General features: G+C 58.4%; 1 protein-coding gene across 1 annotated transcript; it reads right to left on the reverse strand.

Annotated features, from left to right (window-relative positions):
• Positions 1-5,735: 5,735 nt before the first annotated feature.
• On the reverse strand, positions 5,736-8,851 carry LOC133362059 (protein Wnt-7b-like). Its single transcript, XM_061581024.1, has 5 exons — positions 8,706-8,851; positions 8,227-8,453; positions 7,538-7,779; positions 6,072-6,221; positions 5,736-5,945 (listed from the first exon to the last, which is right to left on the reverse strand). The coding sequence occupies exons 1-5, from the start codon at positions 8,849-8,851 to the stop codon at positions 5,736-5,738; spliced, it is 975 nt and encodes a 324-aa protein (XP_061437008.1).
• Positions 8,852-9,571: the final 720 nt, after the last annotated feature.

Consider the following 9,571-nt stretch of genomic DNA (forward strand, 5'->3'; position numbering starts at 1 on the left):
GCTCTCACAGCATCCCAGGGTCTTCAGATGGCTGGTCGTGGGTCTTGGGTCTTGAGTTACAACTGGCCCCGATCGTTCAGGGAGCTCCGGTTATATGCCCAGTCCCCAACGAGGGGTGGGGCCGTGTGCGCCACCAGACATCCCACAGAGCACACACAGCCCCCCCCCGTTGGCGGCGCCCAGAGGCTTAAGCGTCTGGACCCCCTGGGAACCCAGCGCCTGGCGCCCAGGGGATTACGCGTCTGGACCCACCTGGGAACCCAGAGCCTACAGCAGCCCCTCCCTTCTTATGTCACTACATATGTACGTGTGTACGTTGAACTTCTTTCGCACCGTACGTAGCCAACCGTGCTAATCGGAGGTGCCAAAAAGCAGTCCTAAAGAAGAAATGAGTTCGCCAATCTAGACGATGATTTAAAAGTGGCATCGCTCCAGAGGCTGCCTAATATCGGAAGGGAAGAGCGTTCCAGACGGCCGCAGAAGCGCATCTGAAAGCGCGCGTTGCAGCGAAGGATAGCCAACAGCCGTTGATGATGATGTTGTTGTATCTAGATGAAACTGTGAGAAGAAACCATGAGATCGCGTTCCACTTTTCACTGTGGAGATGGAGCGATACAAAATCAGCTCGTGGACAGGTGGCCTCTGTAAAAAAGCAGCTTTTATAGCTCTTCGCATTCCTCCGGGATAAATACCGATTCTGGCAGGTGGATTGTTGTATCGCAGGATCATGATGTGTCGGCATCTTGGAGGCCTTTCATCCAGCAGTGGTTTGACCTTGGCTGATGATGATTGTGATGTGTTGAGCAGCAGGTATGTATGGTTTACTAGTGATGCGTGTACGTGTGCATTACTCGGCATGCATGCAGAGTCTATTGCAGGTTGTGTTCATGTTTTTCTTACTCAACGACGTATTAGTGCATATCGACTCAATATAATATTGAAGGTGTGTTATTTACGTATTGCTTAGTATATTGTATGTACCGATTATACGCATGCTTACAGTTTACATGATGCTATTCTATGTATGACATGTTATGTAAGGCGTCATATGTATGTGCGAATCACAGCAACTAGTGTGTAGTGTGCAATGGACACTGCTCGACAATCCGCGCAACCCGAGTTGGATTCCCGCTCACGGACAGCACCGATGATGGTGATCCGAACCGGTGCAGGGCCTCCCCTAGGTCGACTCAGCCTCAAACGAGTACCTGGTGCAGTGTGTAAACATCGCCAAAGGGCGGCCGCGCGTGGTTCTGGCCACCCACTTACTCCGTCTTGCACTTGCCCCAACAGCATGTTCAGGCTACGCGGGGGAACTTTGCGTGTTGTTTTGCGCGCGTGTATGCGTGAAATATAATACACGACTGCAATCAAATAGCATTTGCATTTATTGACACGGAACGTTTAGCATCACATTCCACTGCATCAGTGACTGGAGCGCACACTCGCGTGCTAAGGACAGCACGCACAGTCACGGAATCAAACGTGGACATGCGCGCGCGTGGAAGTGACCTCTTGTCAGCGAGCCTTCGACACTTCACGCAGCCTCAAGGTGCACCTAGCCTGGCTCAAGCGCCGTGGCGACGTCGCCGGCACTCAGTGGGGAACGGCGGTTGTTGTGTGTGTGTGTGTGCGATGCGCGTTCACGTGTGCGCATGTGGGTGGGAGTGTGTGAGGTGCTCGCTAACAGCACTTGCCCCAACGGTCTGTTAAGCCTACACGGGGGATCTTTGTCTTTGTATGGTGGTGTGGGGGGGGGCTGAGCGGTGGTGCAGCGGTTAGCGCGCTGCGCTACAAACCCGGCGGACCCGAGTTCGATTCCAGCTCACGGCCAACGCCGGTGACGATTATCGGAACCGGTCCTGGGCCTCCCCTAGGTCGACTCAGCCTTAATTAGTACCTGGGTGCGGTGTGTAGTGAACATCGCCACTGGGGGAGACCAAAGGCGTTCGGGCGTGGTGCTGGCACACACCCACCTCCTCGTGAGCCGTGCGTGTGTATAAAGACAAAGGTCCCCCGTGTAGCCTGGACAGACTGTCAGGGGCAAGTGCTGTTAGCGAGCAGCGCTGGTGAAGGCCGGCACTGTGGCACACGAGGGGGTGGGTGGCCAGCACCACGCCCGGCCGCCTTTGTCTCCCTAGTGGCGATGTTTACACCTCGGTACTCATTTGAGGCCGAGTCGACCTAGGGGAGGCCTAGGACAGCTTCAAATAATCGTCACCGGTGTTGGCCGTGAGCGGGAAACGAACCCGGGTCGCCAGGTTCGTCGCGCAGCGCGCTAACCGCTGCACCACCGCTCCCCTCTGCGTACGTATAGACATGTGCGCACACGCGAACTCGAGGTCAAGTTTTCAGCAGCAGAACAAAGGAGATCCTTCTCGTCACATCGGAGACTGCGGTGGTTCTTAACATTTACCGCAGCCTTGCACCCCCCCTCCCCCCCCCCTCTTTGGTTGTCAATCGTTAAACGATCACGCGTAGGGGTTGACGACACAAAGTAAGTTGTTACTCATGTGCCCGTGCTCAATTTGTGTTTTCGATTATTTACTTTATGAAAACAATATCTGGCTATGTTTCGCAAACCCAAGGAGGGGCGTGCCCCCCCCAGCGTGCCCCCCCCCAGCGTGCCACCCCCCAGCGTGCCCCCCCCCCAGCGTGCCCCCCCCCCCACGTGTGCGTGCAAGCCCCAGGTGAAGAACCACCGCTTCAGACGCATGCCCGACACGACCACGGCCACCTCCCTCGCGCCTGTCCGCGGCGTTTTGTTCTCGGCGTACGATCGCTGCGTGTAGACCGCTCGTGGCATTTAAACAAAGTGTCGTGTTCACATCCGTCGCGAGGTTTTTTTGTTTACATCCACAATAGGATTGCGGTCGATTTCAGCTATTCGGGCGTATTTAAAAAAAACACTCATTTCACGTTCGATGCGCGCGGCAGCAAACGCGTAAACTTGCGTACGTGCACAAAGACACAGACCCCCAACCCCACCTCCTCGGGTGTAAACAAAACCGACGTTTACACCATTGGAACCTCATTTGCCAGTAAAAATATGATAATTGTTTTTTTACCCTTCTATCTGGCAACAAACCTGCAACTTGTTTTACAAGGAGTCATGTTTGCATAGACCACAATACCTGCAGTCATAATGCAAACAAAAAACACAACTGTCCTTGAAGTTGATTGGTCCACACCCGAGACAGGTATTGTGGTCTATGCAAACGTGACTCCTTGTAAGAAGATGTCAGTTTTGTTGCCAGATAGAAGGGTAAAAAACCAATTATCAAAACCGACGTTGTTTCGGTGTTAAAGTGCATGCCCCTGCCGGTGGAAGTGACACCGCTATCAGAGACGCGGACATTTGTTCTAAGAGTGGAGGAATCCAATGAGCTGCGAGGCTCTTGTTGTTCACAGACAGTCGAGAGTCGAGTCAGAATGTCGCTCTCCTGGGTACACACATCTTGGCTGAACACTTCCACACGCTGGCGCGACGTGTGTGGATCGACGTGGGAGTGAGCCACACTTTGCCCCACCGCCATCGACTCGCCGCCGCTGTGTGCACCCACTGAGACTGCTGGGTAGACACAGGTGGTGGTGGTGGTGGTGTGAGGGGGTGGTGGTGGTGGTGCTGGTGGGGGTGGTGGTGGTGGTGGTGTGGGGGGGTGGTGGTGGGGGTGATGGTGGGGGTGGTGGTGCTGGAGGGGGTGGTGGTGGTGGTGGTGGTGGTGTGGGGGGGTGGTGGTGGTGGTGTGGGGGGGTGGTGGTGGTGGTGTGGGGGGGTGGTGGTGGTGGGGGTGGTGGTGGTGGTGGGGGTGGTGGTGGTGTTGGTGGTGGGGGTGGTGGTGAAGGTGGTGGTGTTGGTGGTGGGGGTGGTGGTGGTGGGGGTCGTGGTGGTGGGGGGGGTGATGGTGGTGGTGTTGGTGGTGGTGGGGGTGGTGGTGGTGGGGGGTGGGTGGTGGTGGGGGTGGGTGGTGGTGGTGATGGTGGAGGTGGTGATGCTGGAGGTGGTGATGCTGGAGGTGGTGATGGTGGAGGTGGTGATGGTGGAGGTGGTGATGGTGATGTTGGAGGTGGTGATGGTGGATGGTGGAGGTGGATGGTGATGGTGATCATGGTGATGTGGAGGTGGTGATGTGGAGGTGGTGATGGTGGAGGTGGTGATGGTGAGGTGGTGATGGTGATGGTGATCATGGTGATGTTGGAGGTGGTGATGTTAGAGGTGGTGATGGTGGAGGTGGTGATGGTGGAGGTGATCATGGTGATGTTGGAGGTGGTGATGTTGGAGGTGGTGATGGTGGAGGTGGTGATGGTGGAGGTGGTGATGGTGGAGGTGGTGATGGTGGAGGTGATCATGGTGATGTTGGAGGTGGTGATGTTGGAGGTGGTGATGTTGGAGGTGGTGATGGTGGAGGTGGTGATGGTGGAGGTGGTGATGTTGGAGGTGGTGATGTTGGAGGTGGTGATGTTGGAGGTGGTGATGGTGGAGGTGGTGATGGTGGAGGTGGTGATGGTGGAGGTGGTGATGGTGGAGGTGATCATGGTGATGTTGGAGGTGGTGATGTTGGAGGTGGTGATGTTGGAGGTGGTGATGGTGGTGGTGATCATGGTGATGTTGGAGGTGGTGATGTTGGAGGTGCACGGTGGGGAGGCGAGAGTTGTCCGGCCATAAAACGAATGACTCCAGCCCGGACCAGACAGCCAAATCAATGACTGGCCCCCTGCCACCCAAACAGAGGCCCCCTCTCCAGCGCGCACTCTCACTCGCGCATCTCGGGGGCGGGAATGTGGTGTAGTGAGCGCGGATCACGAAACGCAACATTGTCATTTTGAGGTCACGGGCTTCTAACGTCTTATCACTGTGCCGCGTTGCTGCACTCCTCGCGTGAGATTTTTTTGTTGTCGCTGCTGTTGCCTGCAACTATTTTTTTCGAGCCCTACGTAGGCACGTGTCTGCCCCATGCATGCCCTCGCCTTTCTGGTCAGGATGTAAGAGAAATAAAATAACGGAATGCGGAATGTGCGTTCAATACTTTTAATGTAACACAAACAGACTCTTGGGGTCAAGTGTTGTTAGTGAACACCTATGAAGGCCGACAACGGCACACGAGGGGGTGGGTGGCCAGCACCACGCCCGGCCGCCTTTGTGTCCCCACTGACGATGTTTACACATCGCACCAGGTACCCGTTTGAGGCTAAGTCGACCTAGGGGTGGCACAGAACCTGTTCAGATAATCGTCACTGGTGTTGACCGTGAGCGGGAATCGAACTCGAGTGGCCGGGTTTGTAGCGCAGCGTGGCGCTCACCTTTGCACTGCAATGTAACCGGCGCACACACAACACAGACGAGGTTGAGAGGCGGTGGCTCAGCGATTGGCGGACTGCACCGTGAACCCAGTGACCCGAGTTTGATTCCCGGCAAAGGCTTAGATCAGTGGCGAGTAATAGATCTGAACCATTCCCTGCCCGGTGCCCCCTTCACCAACCCGCACTGGTGAAGTATGGTCAAACAAACCACATGGCTGACACGGCATTGGGGGGAGTCCTTAATCTAGCAGTGCACCGACAAGGAGCTGTGCGTATTTATATTATAAACATTATTAGGTGACACCGCTTTGTTAAGCCACAGCAAAACCTTTGTCCGGCCACGATTGTTGCTGCCAGGGGCGAGGCTCGTGGGGGGCCACGGCCGACAGTCGACGGGGCGAGCCATCGAGCCGGCGGAGGCGTCGGGGCCGCCGTCACTTGCACGTGTACTCCTCCGCCCCCTCGCTGCACGCGCTGCAGCGCACGTAGCAGCACCAGCGGAATTTGCACTCGCAATGCCACGAGCGCGTGTACTGGCGCGTGTCGTAGCCGCGGCCGCAGCACAGCAGCTCGCAGCCGTCGGCGTGCGGCGACTTGCGGTCGCACGGGCGGCCGCGCGTGCCCACGCTGCCCGTCAGCCAGTCCTCCTCACAGTAGTTGGGCGAGCTCTTGGTGAACACGAGCTCCGTGCGGAGCGGCTTGCGGTGGGCGCGCGAGCGCCTCATCTTGAGGAAGGCGGGGTAGCGGCGGCGGTAGCGGCCGGCGTGCACCGGCTCCACGTGGACCGCCTCGTCGTACTTGCGCTTGAGCGCGGAGCCCACCTCGCGGAACTGGGGCAGCGTGGCCCAGCACGTCCTGGTGGTGCACGAGCCCGACACTCCGTGGCACTTGCACACCGGCTTCATGTTCTCCTCCAGCACCTGGCGGCGCGTGGGGGAGAGAGAGAGACGAGAGGGCGGGAGAGCATCGGGGAGGTGGGTGGGGACAAGTGGGGGGGGGGGGGAGTGGGGAGGGGAGGGGTTGGGTGGCGGGATGAGAGGTCAAGCGAGGGAGTGTGGGTGAGGGGTTGCCGGACGCGGGGTGGGGGTGAGAGATGGTTTTGTTTTCACCCCAAGACATTTCAGCGCCTGCCTTGGATTGGATCTGGAGGAGTGCTCGGTTTGGGGAAATCGCCTGCAGAGGAAACAGGGCCCCACGGGCGTAATGATAATTCCTTGCATTCTAGATTCGAAGTTTTCGTAACTGCAAGGATCCATACTCCGTGGTTCTTTCGGTAAAGTGACGTGGGTGAAAATAAAAATTCTAAAAAATAACTAAACTCAATCACGACGTTTCGGAGGTAACACAAGCTTCCGTCATCAGGTGGGACAACCACAGCAATTTTTTTTTTTTCACCTAAGTGACTTTACCGAAATTTCTTGCATGGCACGCGAGCGCCTTCATTCAATTATGGGCCTGCAGGTGGGATCAGGGGGAGAGGAGACCCCTATCGAGAGCACTCAAGGAGCACCGGGGCGGACGAGCTGCAAGGGTAGCAGCAGCAGCAGCAGCCCAGTGTCGCCGTGCCACCACGAGCAGGAGGTGGCTGGCTGGCTGTGTGGGTGGCCACCTGCAACCCCGTGGCCGTGCAGGGAAAGTGAAAGCACCGGGCGAGTCGCTCTTAGGCTGCGCTGACCTGGAGGACCTTGGAGGGAGGAGGTCCTCAGTGGAAACGGAGCCGCCAATGTCCGGTGCAAGGAACAGGTAAAGGTGCAGCCCTGCAACCTGCTTTGTGGCACCACTGCTGTCAGAAAGCCCTCCTCCCCACTCGAGGGCACGTCGCTCTACTCTCCCACACTGACCACACGTCTTGGATAACCCCCCCCCCCCCTTCACCCCGCCGCACGTGGCGCACCAGGTCACCTAACTGCGGCGTTGCTCATTTCGCCGCCGCAATTAGAACGTCGTGCCGCGCCCGGAGCACCCAAGCGAAGACTTCCGATCCGCCGACCCGTTATACCACCGCCGCACGCCCCCTACGGATCGCGTTCACGAGTAGATGAAGTCATCGCGCGCCGATGAATGACATCAACCTTTCCGATTCAAATGGAGAAGCGAGGTCTATAAACGGACGGCGCGTGTCGTCGTGATCTGCGGAGACAGCCGATTGAAAGGCGTCGTGGGAAGACGAGGAGCAAGGTAGGGCACCCGCGCGCCCACGCACCTTGCGCCCGGCGACGTTGTTGTGCAGGTTCACGAGCGTGCGCGTGTTCCGCTGGACCTCGCGCGCGTCCACGAAGAGGCGCGAGAACTCGAGGCCGTGGCTGAGGTCGGCCGAGCAGCCGCCCCAGCGCCAGCCCCCCTGCGCGTCGTAGAAGCCGCCCCGCTTGGCGCCGTCGCAGCCGCACTCGCTCCGGTCGCCCCGGCCGCACGCCGCCGTGATGGCGTACGCCACGGCGGCCGAGATCACCGCGTGCTGGAAGGCCGCTTCTCGGCTACCTGCTCGTGTCGGGGAGCGCACGCACCAGGGGGGTTATACGGCAACTGCTGCATCATAAGCTCACGGGCAGCCTGCTGATAAATGGAGTCCTCTCTGAGGAGATACCAACTGGGTCAGGTGTGCGACAGGGGTGTCTCCCAATGTCACCGGTGTGAGTCATGTTGTGAATGGAGCCCTTTGCCCAGGCGGTCAGGGGAAATCAGCGGATTAAAGGGGTGTAGGGAGCCAGCAATAAGTTTAACCCGTAAAAACAAAGTTTTTCACTATAAATCCTTTATATGCGTGGCATCGGGGCGGCTAGAGTCCTCTCGTCCTCTGGCTTGAGATGGCTGCCACCTATGGGTCAGATGATTGTCTGCAGTATTAAATACTTGGTAATTTAATATTTAATTTGTTTTCCCTTAACAGTGTAAAATTTTGGAAAAAAAATTTACACTGGCGCTCACCGCCTTTGAGCTCCTGGCCGAACACCGTCTCCTCACCCAGCGCCAAGCAATTCCAGCGGCTGAATCGGAACTGGTGCCGGCACTCGCCGATTCCCAGCCGCGCGCCCTCACCGACCACGACCATCGCGTCCGGACGGCTCCGGCACAGCGCCCGCTGCCGTGGCGACAGTCCCGGAATCTTGCCGCAGATGATGTTCGCGCCCGGTGCCACGACCGCGGACAGCGCCCTGCGGCGATGGGGAAGGCAGACGGACGCACAGACGGGCGCGTGGACGGACAGCCGCCCGGCGTTGCGGTGACCAGCGCGAGCGAACGCAGCAGCAGCAGCGGCAGCAGCAGCAGCAGCGTGCAGACTTTTTTTTCCCTCGACGATCTTCACAGCGACGCGTCGCCATTCATTGACCCGACATTGCCACCGCAGCCCCCGTCACGACACCGCACGACGAGCCTGGCTTCTCAACGACGGCGATCTCTCTTACCCCACTCGCGAGTAGAAGGCTGCCGCGAGAGCAGCAGCGATGAGGAGGAGCAGGGGGGATGGGGGGCGGTGCGATGGTGCCCAGCGGCGAACACACGCGCTACGTGGCGCCGTCTGCCGCGTGGCCGAGGCGCTGGCGCGCGACATCTCGCGGCGCGCGGCTCCTCCACTGCTGCTGTGACGAGTCGAGCCACACCACCTCGTCACACGCAGCAGCAGCACCTACACACACACACAGTGACACACACACAGTGACACAACAACCGCCATTCGCTACTAAGTGGCGGTGACGTCACCACGACGCTTGTGCCAGGCCATGTGCACCTTGAGGCCACGTGAAGTGTCGAACGCCCGCTGGCAGGAGGTCACGGGGCAGACCCAGGTGCAACGGGTCGACTGACCGAGATGACCGAGATGACTGGCTGATGCACCACCTGTGCCCCCTACTGTACCAACTTGCTGTGCTTTAGCCACCCGGCGCTCCGCTCGTTGTTGTGAGCGTCGCTCCTCCGCCCTCCGTTGTTGTTGGAGGGAGACTGCCTCCAACTGCCCAGTAGCATCCTTCACGAGCCTCCTCCACAGAGGCCGATCTTGACACCGCTGGTACCAGTCATCGGCAAGTCCACTCAGCTCCACGTCCTCCTGTACCACATCACTCCATCTCTTCTCTAGCCCGTGCCGCGCCCGTTTAGCCCCCTCGATCCGGCCGAACAAAAGCTGTTTAGGCATGTGGTGGCTGGGCATGCAGGGCTACATGACCCAGCCAACGCAGCCTTGCCTGCCGGAGGAGCTCACCGATGGGACTTTGCCCAGATCTTTCACGGATTTGTGAGCTCCTCACACAATCCAGCCTGGTTAAACCCAGGA

The sequence above is a fragment of the Lethenteron reissneri genome, unplaced genomic scaffold (genome assembly GCF_015708825.2).
Source record: "Lethenteron reissneri isolate LAM-NWPU_2019-01 unplaced genomic scaffold, ASM1570882v1 scaffold_1354, whole genome shotgun sequence".
Taxonomy (NCBI): Eukaryota; Metazoa; Chordata; class Hyperoartia; order Petromyzontiformes; family Petromyzontidae; genus Lethenteron; species Lethenteron reissneri.